The sequence below is a fragment of the Populus euphratica genome, unplaced genomic scaffold (assembly GCF_000495115.2).
Source record: "Populus euphratica unplaced genomic scaffold, PopEup_1.0 scaffold82.1, whole genome shotgun sequence".
Lineage (NCBI taxonomy): Eukaryota > Viridiplantae > Streptophyta > Magnoliopsida > Malpighiales > Salicaceae > Populus > Populus euphratica.
The window spans coordinates 322,345-337,409 of NW_011499961.1; the positions used below are offsets into that span (position 1 = coordinate 322,345).

At 32.3% G+C, this 15,065-nt stretch overlaps 4 protein-coding genes across 9 annotated transcripts in view; 3 read left to right on the top strand and 1 right to left on the bottom strand.

Annotated features, from left to right (window-relative positions):
* LOC105138705 (uncharacterized) overlaps nt 1-1,287 on the top strand; it is a 3,658-nt gene extending 2,371 nt beyond the window's left edge. The window contains exon 4 of the mRNA XM_011044876.1: nt 126-1,287. Coding sequence (XP_011043178.1) covers nt 126-909 — 784 coding nt within the window. The 3' untranslated portion in view covers nt 910-1,287. The remainder of the gene's footprint in view (nt 1-125) is intronic.
* A 2,629-nt stretch (nt 1,288-3,916) lies between these two features.
* Nucleotides 3,917-5,986, top strand: LOC105138706 (uncharacterized membrane protein YMR155W-like). The gene is made up of 3 exons (XM_011044877.1): nt 3,917-4,300; nt 4,431-5,269; nt 5,366-5,986. Exons 1-3 carry the CDS (start codon nt 3,971-3,973, stop codon nt 5,835-5,837), a joined length of 1,641 nt encoding a protein of 546 aa, XP_011043179.1. The 5' UTR covers nt 3,917-3,970; the 3' UTR covers nt 5,838-5,986.
* A 637-nt stretch (nt 5,987-6,623) lies between these two features.
* LOC105138707 (uncharacterized) lies at nt 6,624-10,111 on the top strand. Of its 6 annotated transcripts, XR_844837.1 has the most exons (5): nt 6,629-6,797; nt 6,911-7,077; nt 7,198-7,277; nt 7,465-8,724; nt 9,786-10,111. XR_844837.1 is itself a non-coding variant. In XM_011044878.1 (3 exons), the coding sequence occupies exons 1-3, from the start codon at nt 6,701-6,703 to the stop codon at nt 9,787-9,789; spliced, it is 234 nt and encodes a 77-aa protein (XP_011043180.1). In that variant the 5' UTR covers nt 6,624-6,700; the 3' UTR covers nt 9,790-10,111. The 6 variants fall into 6 exon arrangements, 1 of the variants encoding a protein (XP_011043180.1); XR_844834.1 differs by having other exon boundaries at nt 6,630-7,104; XR_844833.1 differs by having other exon boundaries at nt 6,631-7,077.
* Nucleotides 10,112-14,116: 4,005 nt separating this feature from the next.
* The window catches only part of LOC105138752 (uncharacterized), a 10,584-nt gene continuing 9,635 nt past the window's right edge, over nt 14,117-15,065 (bottom strand). The window contains exons 2-3 of the mRNA XM_011044931.1: nt 14,762-15,061; nt 14,117-14,564 (exon numbers count right to left, since the gene is read on the bottom strand). Of these exons, the coding sequence (XP_011043233.1) occupies nt 14,324-14,564; nt 14,762-15,061 (541 nt within the window). The 3' untranslated portion in view covers nt 14,117-14,323. The remainder of the gene's footprint in view (nt 14,565-14,761; nt 15,062-15,065) is intronic.

Consider the following 15,065-nt stretch of genomic DNA (forward strand, 5'->3'; position numbering starts at 1 on the left):
TGCTGAATTGACGATAGTAGCCTAATAAAACATACTGCTAAATTATCCTGATGTAGTTTATTGGATTCATATATGAGGTGTATGCTTCACATTAGATGCTTTAAAAGTCCTCTGTTCCTCTGCAGTTTAATGTGCATGTGGAGAGGCATGTACGAGTCACACCAGGTCCAGACACACATTGTTCAGCAGCTCAAATATCTCAAAGCTATCCCATCTACTGAGCCGACGTCAGAGATTCATAGACAGTCGACTCTCCAGCTTGAGCTTGAGGTCCAGCAATGGCACCATTCATTCTGCAATGTTGTTAAGGCTCAGCGGGACTACATCCAGTCCCTCACAGGCTGGCTCCGGCTTAGCCTTTTCCAGTTTAGCAAAAACCCAATTTCCAGAACCAGTCAGGAATCAAGAATTTACTCCCTTTGCGAAGAATGGAACCATGCAGTTGATAGAATTCCTGACAAAGTGGCATCTGAAGGAATCAAGAGCTTCTTAACAGTAATTCATGCTATTGTAGTTCAACAAGCAGAAGAGCATAAGCAAAAGAAGAAGTCAGAATCTGCATTCAAGGAGTTTGAGAAGAAGGTTGCTGAGCTTAGAGCTTTGGAGAGCAAGTATGGTCCGTATTCAATGCCTGAAACTTCGAGCACAATACGCATCAAGGACCCAGTTACGGAGAAACGAGCGAAGGTTGAGATCTTGCGGGCAAGGGCAGAGGAAGAAAAGAGTAAGCATGACAAGTTGATTAGCGTAACAAGGTCAATGACATTGAATAATCTCCAGATGGGATTCCCGCATGCTTTTCAGGCAATGGTGGGTTTTTCGAGTGTGTGTATGAATGTTTTTGAATCGGTATACAATCAAGTCAAGAATGCTGACCAGGAACATGATGTGAAGAGAGAACAGAACTAGATTTAGGATAAAGAAAATATTGGTAAGTATTATCCTGTATATATAGATTGAAGCCTGGAAAGATTTTGCATTATTAAACCTCCAAGAGATTGAAAAATAATCCTGTTCCAGCAACGGTAAACTTCATGAGCACAGATGGAGGGCAGCAGGTAGATCCTTGGTGCAGTTTGTGATTGGAGGCTTTGAAAGGTAATGGAACAGGAAGCTTTGTGTTAGGGTTTTGAACCAGTATTGTTAATCTATCATAGGAAAGAGTGTGAATGGTTTTGAAATTTCTTTCGATCTGATTTTGAAGCACAGAACTGTTAATTTTGCTGAGTGTTTATTAAAGGGTGACTTGATTATTTCTTGAATGAGAATTCATGCATGTTTACGATCTTTTCATCCCTGTCCCAAATTCAACGGCGGGCTTCTCCTGGATGAAAAAAATAAAATAAAAATTAATACGAATTAACTTGGTATATGAGGGAGGACTTGGCACCAAGCTTCTTAAAATTAGAACTTGTAAACTCGTATATTAATATATATTTATTGTGTAAAATCATTTAAAAATTGAAAAATAATCAAATGAAAACGTGATTTAACTACCAATTTTATCATTTTACAATAATTTTAAATTTTAAATTATTATTTTTCTTATTGCATATTTTTGTATTTACTCACTAAACGAATGAGCTCCGTGACTACTTGTATTCATGGAATTTTTTTAATCAATAGTGCAATAATAAAGAAGACATAGTATTCCTTAAACTCTTCCTAACAAATAAAAAATTATTTATTATAAAATAAAACTTTTAAAATTCACATTTTCTAAGGATATTTTAATAAATTTATAACATTATGATTTATTGTAGAAAATCTTATTATTTGTTTAAGATATGATTTAACAGGGAACAAGACTTCAAGATTAAAAAAAAATATATTCTACTTTGAATTGTTTGATTCATTAAAAAAAATATTTTACTTTAAATTGTTTGATTCATTTGTTTTAATTTATACAAAAACTTATAATTTCTTATTCATTTATTAAAAAAACCTATTTAACCTGTGGTGAGTCGGAGATCAAATAACAAATAACGAGTAATACAACAAAAAAATATGTTATTTTAATGGATATTACTGTTTATTTATATGATTTCATTATGAACAATACAGGTCAAGTAACAATGCTTTTTTTTTTTATTAATTTTTTTCTTTTAATTTTATCATTCTATGTGTAGTTTGTGATATTTTATATGTTGATATTGTTTTTTCTCTTTACATATTTTTGACAACTCAAGGTGTCTGATAAAATCTTAGAATTAAAATAGAGGTTACTTTGATGAAATATGATTTACATTTGCTGTGCAAAGAACAATTCAGACAAGAAGCACCAAACCAAAAAAAAAAAAAAAGAGGTTGTATCAATTCATGGAAAAATTTCTTTTTCATCCAAAGATTCTCCCTTCTCTTATTTTTATTCCATTTAAATTTAGTATATTATATTTTGTTCATAAAATCCATTTTATTTATGTTTTAGTTTCTAAATTGAACATAGGAGTGATAAAGTTGTTGAAGAATGAAGAAGAAAAAAGAATATGACCGCTTAACTACATTCTGACAATAAAAATATTAATTTTAAAGTTAATAAGTTTTATTTTATTAGAGAGGTTTCTGTTTTGAAACTTTTATCTTATTGCAAAAAGTAGATTGAGGATATAATTTTTTTTTAATTTGGTTTAATTTTGGATTTTTCAATGATTGAAGGTTGTTTTGAGGATAAAAATAAGTTTTTTAAAGCTTTTTAGGATGATTTTTAAATGTTTTCAAGTAAAAAATAATTACAAAATAGATTTTAAAAATTTAAAAACTCAAACTTGATTTTTCAAATATGAATAAAATACACAATACATTGTCTACTACTGCAAATTAACCCACGCATCCTATGTTTTTTTCTTATAAAAAAATAGAGCAGACACCTATTTAAAAAAAAGAAAAGGAAAGAAGGTCAAACGTCTAAGTTTGAACTTGTAGGCACACACGCAAATGACATTCTTTGTACGAGGTCCGTCCCATCCCACCTAAGCATTTTTATGCAACCCCATAGTTTTTTTTAAATTTTTTTAATTAAAACTCATTACAAATAAACTAATTAAAATATTATTTCATTAAATATCATCCAATTTTACCTCTATATTCAAATAAGATTATAGCATTTTTTAACCCCATAGTTTTTTTTTAATTTTTTTTTAATTAAAACTCATTATAAATAAACTAATTAAAATATTGTTTCATTAAATATCATCCAATTTTACTTCTATATTCAAATAAGATTATAGCATTTTTTTATAATATTACCAATCATTTTATTAATTATTATATATGAACCTAATATGCAAAAAGATTTTAATTTTTTAATCATAGAACTTACTAAATTTAGTAAAAATAATAACCTCTATTGGATTTCTCTCTCTTTTTTTTTAAAAAAAAACACCATTATTATTTAAGTATTTTTTTTTACAAGAAAAAAATTTAATATGGCCCTCGACGTACCTCGCCTCACCAATCTAGTTTTAGCTCAGGCGGCTGAATCAAAGCTGATTCCATGACCAGAATAGAAATGGTTGGCGCATGAATCGTAGGATTCACTTGGTTTAGGAAGCCGTGTGGATGAGCTATGGCAGGCCTGGTTCTCATCCATTCCTTCGATTTTGACAGGTCCATATTGTTTATTCTTTCTTAAGACACCCGTTTGTGTTGTGTGGCCCTCAAATTTAATATCCATCCATCAAATAAGTGTTTTTTTTTTCTTGAACCATATATATTCTCAAGGTCCCAGCAGCCCAGCTTCAGCTGGCAACATTGCTTTCACCTGTTCTTAAAAATATTTTATGCATGAGCCACCATTGACCTGGTTTTGTAACACCAGTTGTGGAATTGTAAAACCAGGGTCTAGCCAAGGCTTGCTCTTAATGAATGCAAAACAAGAAGTATTTATAGCGATAGCTCAATCCCACCATGGAGTTCAAACTCAAAGCAAATACTTCAAGCTCTCTCTTGTTCTTCTGCGCTATTCCTAGTCATGTGTCCATTATTATCTCCTGCATCTCCTGCTGGAAAATGGTTAGGATTTGTTACTGCAATATGGGTGCAGGCAATCTGCGGTAACAATTACACCTTTTCCAACTACTCTGATGCTTTAAAATCAATCATGGCTCTTACTCAGCTGGAGCTCAATACTCTATCTGTTGCTAAAGACGTTGGAAAGGCCTTTGGTCTATTGTCTGGCATTGCTTCAGATCGTTGGTCAACTTCTGTAATACTCCTTATTGGATCATTTGAAGGACTCATAGGATATGGAGTTCAATGGCTTGTTGTTAGCCAGCGTATCCATCCTCTTCCTTACTGGCAGGTATTCAAAGCATTTACCATATATTGTTCAGTCATTGAATCCATCTAGTTGTAGTGTCACAGGGTCATCAATCCTTTTCCAGCAAGTGCGCTTCATAACCAAATTAACTCATGTTTGTTTTCTGCTACAGATGTGTATATTTTTGTGCATGGGAGGCAACAGCACAACCTGGATGAACACGGCAGTTCTTGTAACTTGCATGCGGAACTTTCCAAAAAATCGCGGCCCAGTCTCCGGAATCCTGAAGGGTTATGTAGGACTCAGCACAGCAATATTTACTGATATTTGCACTGCTCTCTTCTCTTCCAATCCTTCTGCATTTCTCCTAATTCTTGCTATTGTTCCTGCTATCATTTGCCTTGCTGCTATTCTTTTCCTCCGAGAAACCACATCTGCTGCTGGTCCTATAGAGGAAAAGGAAGAAGCCAGATTTTTCAACATCTTTAATGCCATTGCCATTATAGCAGCTGCCTATCTCTTGGCATTTGACATCATTGGAAATCATGGTCATGTTGTCTCACTTGTATTTGTTGCAGGACTAATATTCCTTCTAGCAAGTCCATTATGTGTTCCTTTGTATTCGGTTCTGTTGAAGCTTAAGTCCAATTCGGATATTGAGCAGCAGATTAAGGAACCATTACTTGTTGGCCCAGAAGATTCATCAGCAAAGCCACAGAAGCCAGAGCCAGCAACAACAGTCAGTGTTGAAGTGGAGAATGCTGGAATCAAGCAACGACCAATGATTGGGGAGGATCACACAATCATCGAAATGATACGGACATATGATTTCTGGATTTTGTTCCTATCATTCCTCTGTGGTGTGGGCACTGGAATGTGTGTAATGAACAACTTGGGGCAGATGGGCCTGGCTCTTGGATACATTGATGTATCCATTTTTGTTTCTCTCACCAGCATTTGGGGATTTTTCGGACGTATTATTTCCGGTCTGGTATCAGAACAGCTCCTCTGGTATGTTTTTGTCACTCTCCATTTCAGTTTCTGAACTCCTCACATTTCGAACTTCACAGTTTTTGATAGTTCACATATCCATCATGTTATTTGCAGGAAATTTGGGACACCAAGACCTCTATGGAATGCAGCTTCTCCAGTCCTAATGACACTAGGATATGTCATCATGGCATTGGCCTTGCCCGGATCTCTATATATTGGTTCAATCTTGGTTGGAATATGCTACGGAGTTCGTCTGACAATAACTGTCGCAGTAGCCTCAGAACTATTTGGTCTCAAATATTATGGCTTGTTATACAACATTCTCATTCTTAATCTTCCACTGGGTTCCTTCCTCTTCTCTGGCCTGCTTGCTGGTTATCTTTACGATGCTCAAGCCGCTAGAAGCCCTGCTGGTGGTGGCAATACCTGTGTTGGTCCCCATTGCTATTTCCTTGTCTTCCTGATAATGGCTCTTGCCTGTGTAATTGGGTTTGGGTTAGATGTGCTCCTAGCAATTAGAACAAAGAAGGTATACTCCAAGATTTACAGAGACAGGAAATTTAGTCCAGCTTCAACAGTTGCTTAGGGATTGTTTATCAATCAAAGATTTATTGTTTAGTAACTTCAATTTTTAGATGTCCAGCTGGTGAAGTTTGTAGCTTGTTGCTGTAGTTCTCATATCACGTTTCTTGGATTAAATCATTTGATTTTTTTAGCAAGTGGTATTTGTTTTTTCAATCAACCGTGTTTTTAAATTATTATTTTTATTTTAGATTGTTTTAATGTAATAATATTAAAAATAATTTTTTTAAATAAAAAAATATTATTTTAATAAATTTACAAATAAAAATACTTAAAAAAAGCGACTTGTATAATTTTATTATTTGATCAGTTTTCATTCCTATAATAAAAAAATCCATTGCTTGCCCCTAAATTCAATTGTTGCTAACTTGCAAAGGTTAAAGTATATTTTGGTTCTGCAATTTTAACAGTATACTCCTTCAGTTGCTATGGTTTCAAAATTTTCAATTTCAAACATAACATTTTAAAAAGGCTCTGACTTGAGAATACAGGTGAAAATGAGGCTTGCATATTTTCACTAGAACCTTAATTAAGGATTTCATATTTCAAGATTTGGATTTTGCATCCATGATAGCAGCACTGTGGTTTATGTAAATATAAATTCCAGAAAAAAAAAGAGAAAATAAATTCTATTCTTATAAGCATTTACACTGAATAAGGCATGAACATGCATATTGGGCTATACTCAAAATCTTGATTAGAAAATTTTAAATAGTTTTGAATTTGATACACGAAAGTTAGGGAGATGATCTTTTTAATCTATAAAACAAAAATGTTATGAGTACTAAAAATAAAAACAAAATAAAGTTGACGGCTCAGAAATGTGAGTATCCTGTAATATAAACAAGGAGCCAACTAAAAACAAGAATGAAATGGCAGCCAGAGCAAATACAACACCATCATTTCTTAGATGGGCAATCTTACGCCAAGCCCTTCCTTCCTCGCAAATCCCATGAAAATCCTGGTGCTTCCTTAATCTCTCCCAACACGTCAATTATGACATGTTTTTGTAACATGATTAGTTTTTGTAGCTTGTATGTTAGTTTGGGACATTGTCGAAAACCAATTATTTTGCAGACAATCAATTACCCAGTGCTATCAAGCACAGTTCTAGAAAACCCGTCTAGGATTCAACTTGATACCAGGCCAAGCAGTTGAAGACCATGTCAATGAAGAACCGAACTTTATAGATGTTTGCATTGGCTACGCTTTGCCTGTTGATGCAAGTCCCAAACTTTCGTCAAGTAAGCTTATGTTGCCTATTGTTTAAGGCATTTTATCAAACTGATAATGTTATTTATGATTTGAATTGAAATTTGATTTGGGTTTTCGTTGTTGATTTATGCGTGTGGGATTTTGTGCAGGCAAAGATTGGATAATGGTGCTGATTTGAGTGATTTTGAGGTTTCTAATAGATACAGTGTTGATAACACTGGCCCAATGTGTAAGTTCTGCTGGTAATTCTTGATTTTGTTGTATCAAGTTGTTTGTTTATCTTGTTCTAAGAAAAAAAAGAGAGTATAGAATGCAAGGGGGTACTTAAAAAAGATTATATTTTGATGAACATTTTGGATACCTCTAGTCAGCAGATAGATAACACCTTTTCTTACTATTCCTTTGATTTCAATTAGGTATCTTACTTGTGGAGTTCATAATTTTTTTCAGCTTTTTCAAGAATGTTGATTTTAAGATAAGTTTATCATTTATACAGATTCTGGAAGACACTTCTGATAGAAAATGGTTATGTAGTTACATTTGATTTCTTAATGGCAGTTGAGATGCACCACAATTGTTAGTTGTTTAACACGGTATTGGATTGGTGGGAGACTGAAACTTGATTACTTGTGGGAGAAAATTTAAATGACATGAGCATCTTATTTGTTATCTTTGTTACTTTCACTATAAAGGTGTTGTTATCCAGGTCAGTGGACATCTGAAGATGTCCTTTCATATTTTTGCTTGTCACATGCAGACATGTTCAGATTTCATGATAAGTTAGGTTAACTTGGTAAGATATGATGTGAGAAGTTTAGATGGTTGAATCGTTTCTAAACCTAGGGCAGTGGCGTGCTATTGTCTGATTGGGGTTATTCATTGAATAAGAGTCATAAGAAGATTTCATGTCTGTACCATATTGAAAAATTAACATGTCAATTGGAAGCATGTACCTGGATTATGGAATTGAAGTCTGTTTGCATTATCTGTGAGAATTTCAAGTTGCCCATGATTCAATACATACTTGTTTAGATTTCAGTTAATGTTAAGCTCTAAGTTTCTCAAATTGTTAGTGATGAGCCTAGAATTGGTTCCAAGGCCTGTTCTAGTGATCAGAATATGAATCAAGTTGGACGGTCTTCAGCCTGGGCTCGCCCCTGCTTGCATCTTCTTTATGATTTGAAGTCATTGTAAACATTTACTTTCTGTCATTGAGATTCAAGATGTCTTACATTGTTTTGTATTTTCTCATTTATAAAAAAAGAAAGGTTTTTTTGAAGATAACAATGGTGGTTTTGAATAAAGTTTAAATATGTTTGTTTTTGCGATTAGAGATATAAGGATGCACAAGTCATCACATAGCCATATCAGAGGCTTAGCTCGTTGGTTGTGCTGGGCATTAGCTTTGCCAATGGGAACATCAGTTTAGAACTAAATTTTTGTTGGTTTGCTGGGTTATGATTCAAAACTGTTATATTCACTTTGAGTATGAGCGTAGCATTGCTCCACTTTCTCTTTCTCTTTTATGTTCTTTAACATCCAGACATTCAGCATAGCATAGATGCCAGCTCCACAGCATTTGGCAATACAGAATTGAAGACTATGACATTGCATTGGGATGAGGAAGTAACTTATAATATCTCCAACACTTTTAATGTCATAGTTGCCTGTGACTTGTAAGTTATGTTTCTGTTAACTTTCTGTTTCAATAATTTATGCTGCATGTCTTACCTTCCCATTTTTTTAAGTCAAGAATCACTAAATTTGGATCAGTAAATCTTTTATACTCAATGGCCACCAAATTTTTTATAACTGTAATATATTCTTGGATACATTTCTACCTTGACAAAACCAGAGTGGCAGTCATAATTTTTCCAAATTATCTATCCAAATTGTGTCAATACCTCAATTGACATCCTGTTATCCACCTGGCCAGTGTTTTTTTTCCCAACAACAAAGTTTAAATCAAATGCTTGATGCAATCTGATGAGGAATTCTTATGTCATTGACAATTTGTTATCAGTCTGAGGCTGTCTAGATTCATAAGTTTTCTTCACCAGTTGGCAAAAGGTGCTTGTACCGTCAAACTCCTGTTAAGAAATGCTGGGCCTTTGGAAGCAATATTCTTTAGCCCTAAAAGACACAAACTCCTTGAGAAAGTTGAAGAAAATGGGCTGAATTTCTCTATTATAGAGAACTTTGACTCTGAAGTTTGAAGTGTCATCATGGTTTTATGGCCGGTGACGATTCCTGGCCCAGCTATGAAAGGCATCATTGCTACCCATTATTTGTTAGAATGCATTATAAACTCTCGCGGCCTTTTATTTTTCGTTCGTATCCAGTATTTTTATGTAAAGGTACTCCATTTATCTGTGTCATGCAGCAATTACCGTGTAGAGGACTTTTTTTACTTGCTGGATGCAGTTTATTAGCCTACTATAGTGGTGGGTCCGAAGTCCCTTATATTGTGCAATCCTAGGAACTAAATTGTGTGGGTCTGATTGGTTGATGATTCGCCAACTGGAAAGGAAGGCCTGGAGATGCCCTTTTTCATTATTATTATTATTATTATTATTATTATTATTATTATTATTATTATTATTATTATTATTATTATTATTATTATTATTATTATTATTATTATTATTATTATTATTATCTTGGCTTAACATAAAGATGCTGTTTTTGATTGGTTTTAGTTGCTTCTTATGATTTCCTTTTTGAACTTCTGCTATAGGTGAGGGCATGAAGCTTTTGACAAAAGATTCCTTATCTTCATCTGAGCATCAACATTACTTTGAAAGTAGCTAGGTATGGCCATCCTTGACTAAACAAAGACCGTCTGCGTAGAGGACAATCACAAACAGTGCAAAAGCTATATGATGCTCTGTGGATCAAATAAACTGACGTTTATTGGAGGAATGGAACTGCTTGCTTTTTAATATTGTGGCACGTACTGTGTATACAGAGTAGAGAAATGAACATGCCATGACTTGAATTCTTATCTATCATGGTGAAGTACCTGCTTTCTTGCTCTTTCAAGGTTTTGCTCGTTTTTCATTCTCTCTAGTTTCCCCCTTCCATGAAAACCATTATTCTTCTGGATCTATGTATTTTGCATTTTCGAGTTTGGTATAGTTATAACCCTTCTTTAGTTTGCATAGAAGCTCGGTAACGCTTGCATTCCTGCTATTTCTCCTTGCCTTTTTGAGACTGTAGGCTGGGGATCTTTTAGTAAGGATGCTCTGGTTGGATGCAGTCTTTCTTTCCTAATGTCTTAATAATGCATCATTTGGCACAAACGTTTACATCTGGAAAAGCACCCTGGAAAATGCAGTCCAATCTTCTCTTATCTTCGGAAAAAATAAAGTTAGATACGTTGGTGTGGCTCCACCACACAAGTTGGTTAAGCATCACTCTCCGAGCGCTAATCTACAATGGCCTCTGGGCGGCAATTTGGATCTTACATATAGTGGCTTCTTCAGCTTTTATTTCCTTCCCCAATAATTGTGATGCCCACAAATTCTCTTTTTATAGGACCATGCAAATTAGCCTGATCATCACATATATTTTGCTGTTTGATAGCAAATCTCCACTTCCGTTGTACAATCATCTATTTTGCAACCTGTGACATCTCGCCGGTTCTTGAAAATAAGGGTGCAATGCATATTCTTCTTGTCTAGTGACTAGATTGTAATTACACTTGCAGTTTAAAGTATTTTTTATTTAAAGATATAGTAAAAAAAAGTTTTTAATTTTTTTTTTAAGATTATCATATCAAAACAATCTAAAAATATAGTTTTTTTTTTTTAATTTTTAGTAAAAGAAATTGATTTTTTTGAAAACATGGATTGGATCGTGTTTCCAAACGATCCCTAAGAAATATTGGAATTTAAGGTTCTATTTGTTTGCTGGAAAGTATTTTTTAAAAAAAGTAAATTATTTTTTGATATTTGGTAGTATAATGCAAAATAAGTTGGAAAATATTTTTTAGTATTTGGTTATATCATGAAAAATAAACTAGAAAATAACTTATTAATATTTTATTTTTTTCAAATTTATGAAAATAACGAGAAATAAATTTTACAAATTAAAAAGTTAAATGAGAATGAAATTGGAAAAAATATAATTTCATAAATTATCTCAAATAAAATAAATAATAATCGAAATTAAATTTAATAAATAAAAAAAAATTAAAAGATGAAGAAATTAAAATAATAATAATAATCATTTTATAAATTATTTCAAATAAAATAAGTAACAATAAAAAAAATAAGGATCACATTTAATAGAAAAAAATTCAATTAAAAATGATAAGGAAAAAGCAAATAACAATTATAAAAATAAGAACCACAATTAATATAAAAATCAAATTCTAATGGATGAAATTGAAAAAAAAATTCAAAAAAAATATATAACAATCAAAAGTTTGATAATCAAATTTGATATAATCAGCAAATATTATGACATTTCTAAAATTTTTACAATTTTCAGAAAATGTTTTCTTTTTAAAATAAAAGAAAAATACTTTCTTGAAAATCAAACCAAAATTTCTTTTAATTGGAAAATGTTTTTTATTGTCTTCCTTTTTTAATAACAAATAAACTCATGAAAATTTGAAAAATAATTTTTAAAAAATCACTTTCTATCAAACAAATAAGAACTTAATGTCAAAATCTTCAGGTCAAGAAGTCACTATCTATTTGAAGCAATTTTCTCAACATCTTTAGTAATTTACAAGTTTGGGTTGTAAAAATCATAAATATAAAACCCAGTTTGGCCTAGAGTATTAGTCGGGTTTTAAAGGGTCTAAGCTGGAGCTTTTAATTAATCTGGTAGAATTAGAGTGACCTGCTGGATCAACATGAAACTAGGGTGATTTGATGGGGTGGGACCTTTTTTTTTTTTTTTAATAAACCTTGAGACCTGATTTTTTTTTTAATAAACCTAAAAAAATAGAAAGTTAATTTATAAATATTTAAATTCACATATTTTTGTTAAATTTTATATCCTTATAAAATGTTTTTTTTATATTGGATAACTATATTTATAGTTTATATCTTCATGTTTTTTAATATATATATATATAACTTTTTTATGGGATAACTATATATATAAATTACATGTATACATAAAATATTTCTTAACTTTTCTATGTAAGATAATTCTATATAATTTATATACGAAATAATTTTAATTTTTTTATATAAAATATTAAAATTTAAAATATTATTTTTAATTTTTATTTTAAAAAAACCTGGCATCATGACCGGGTAAAAACCAGGATGAGTTTAATAATTACTTTGGAAATCTAAATCCAGTTAATCATGATAGTGTTGCGATATCAAACACTTCCATTTCCCATATACAATAGGTTGGATTTTTTTTTTTTTTTTTGTTAGTGATGGCAGTGGATTTTTGACTACAAGATTTCTATTATTTCTTGAAAGATGACGAGCAGAACCCGTCCAAACCCTAAAATGTCGATTTATCACCAGACCATCGAGTCATATCAAATTGCCACTATATTCAAATCAAGAAGACGGACGATAATGAACACCAATGGATTAAGTTTATATTATATTTATATCTTATTTATTGAGTAATATAAAAACCATTTGCCCTATCAGTCGGGTAATATCACAACTCAAATTCTTCAGTGTTTCTTCTGAGACCTAAAAGGAAATCTTTGAAAAAAGAAAAGCAAATCTTTAGTTGCTGACTTTGGACTGCTGAAATGCAACCATCCGTTCATCAATCTCTCAACACAGTTCAAGAACGTCATGGTATGATTGTTCTTCGACATCATAGTTTCTGAGTGCGTCCATCTTTTACCTTAAATTATTTTGAGCAATTTATGTGAGAGTGGATTGGTTGGAATATATTAAAATAATTTTTTTTTTATTTTTAAAAATTATTTTTGATATTAATATATTAAAATAATTTAAAAATATAAAAAATAATTTTAAATAAAATACTTTGCGGAATAGAAAATTATTTAAGTATGTTTACGGTTATTTTTTAAATAATTTTTCATGTTAAAAATATATTTTTTATTTTTAAAAAAATATTTTTAATACTAACACATCAAAATAACTTAAAAATATTAAAAATATATTAATTTAAAATAAATAAAAAACAAAAAAATTTAAACTTTTTAAAAACACTTTTAAAATAAATCATCAAACAGTCACTGTCCGAGCGCATCTCTCAACAAGGTTAACAGCGTCCCAAACCCAGAGAGATACTTATAGATTTTGCTTTCCCGTTGCTTCTTAGTTAGTTCATTTATTTACTTTATTATGTAACATGATTCCTTTTGCTTTTCAACTTTATTACTTCATTTTCCAAGCATTTTATGCACATAAATCTTCTTTTTTTAAAAAAAAAAAAAAAAAACCCACCTTTACTGGTTCTTGAATATCAAAATCAAGTTTCTTTCCTATCATGTGAGCCATTCAATAGGTTATTTTGTCTCATACCGTATGCTGTTGGATCATGATTTTATTTATATTTATTTTTTAGAATTTGAACTCACAATAAGCTATTCATATTCTATACATGAAGTACTGTACTCACAAGATATTTATTTCTTAAATTTAATACAATATGATGAGAAACAAACTTATTTATTATCTTAACCAAATGTTAAAAGTAACTAAATAAAGCTTAAATAAAAAATAAGAAACCTAATTACTTATTTCAACTGCAAACAAATTGCCAAGCATGGGATTCCCGTAAGTGGCCTTCCACTTCGAATATTTTTTTAACAGTATTCACGTCAACAAAGGTTGTCCTTTTTGTCCACAACCTCAACCCACAAAGGCTCTTTCTTTCTTTCACTTTCTAGTTTTTTTTTTCCCTTTAGATTGTAGGCTCCATGACAATAGAAACAGCAAGAAAATAGGGCTGGGCTGACATGATAATAATTATTTTTTAAAATGTATTTTATTTAAATATATATTAAATTAATATATTTTTATTTTTTAAAAATTATTTTTGATATTAGCAAAATAAAGAATATAAATTTTTAAAATACACGGTTTCAACCTCAAAAGATCCCGAAAGAATAAAAAAGAGAAACACATTCTATTTCTGAAATTAACTAATATGCTTTACGGTACATATTCTAACACTAAAACATGTGTTTAACATTAAATATGCTGAATTTGGAAGATGGGTGGTTTGCAACCTGGGTTTCTTCAACTTTCCCAATCGATCTCCATGTTACTGATTCTCAGCTGAATAGCTTGGAACGTGAGAGACCAGTAGTGACTACAAGTGAGAGCTGGAAAGAATGAGAGATGTGGCCAAAACTAATGCAAATTGGAGAACTAAAGAATGGTGGGTTTGGGTTCCTGTTGACTCTCCAATGGCCAAACTTGCCAGCCATGAACTTTGTAATTCAGCTTCCTGTGCTGAGGATCCGGTGACCGTCCCTCCTACCTCTGTCCCTGACCCATCAATGGCTGTGCCCCCGATTGCTTGTGGAGGCGAATCACTTGAGGACTTTAGACTGCAACAACAAGAATATATTCCAAATTAATCAAAACGTCATATCCAATAATGAACATAGATTAATTAAAATACTTAAAGCGGTCGCCGCCTGTTTATTAATTGTCACGGAGCAGACTCACATAAACAGACAAGAATCGTGAACGATTATCCAAATGCTTTTAATAATTCTCCAAGAGCAGATAATAACGATTTTACCTATGGAAATTGGGGCAGAATGTGATGGTGTAATCTGCGCCTGTACATGTAAAAGTGCTAGTCGCATCATCGTAGGCGTAGCTATACGACTTCGGACAGGCACTCTTGAACACTTGAGAATACATGGAAGGCTTGCAGGATGCTGGTGAGTTGTACTCGCCGCTGCAGCAGTACTCAGGCTTCCCAAATGCCTCACAGGCGCTCCTACAAGCACTGCCTCCCTCAGTTCTCAGCTCCGTCGGGCACTTCCTATTAAGGTCCGTGACACACCCTGTCGACGCGCACTCCCCTGAACCTCCACTCC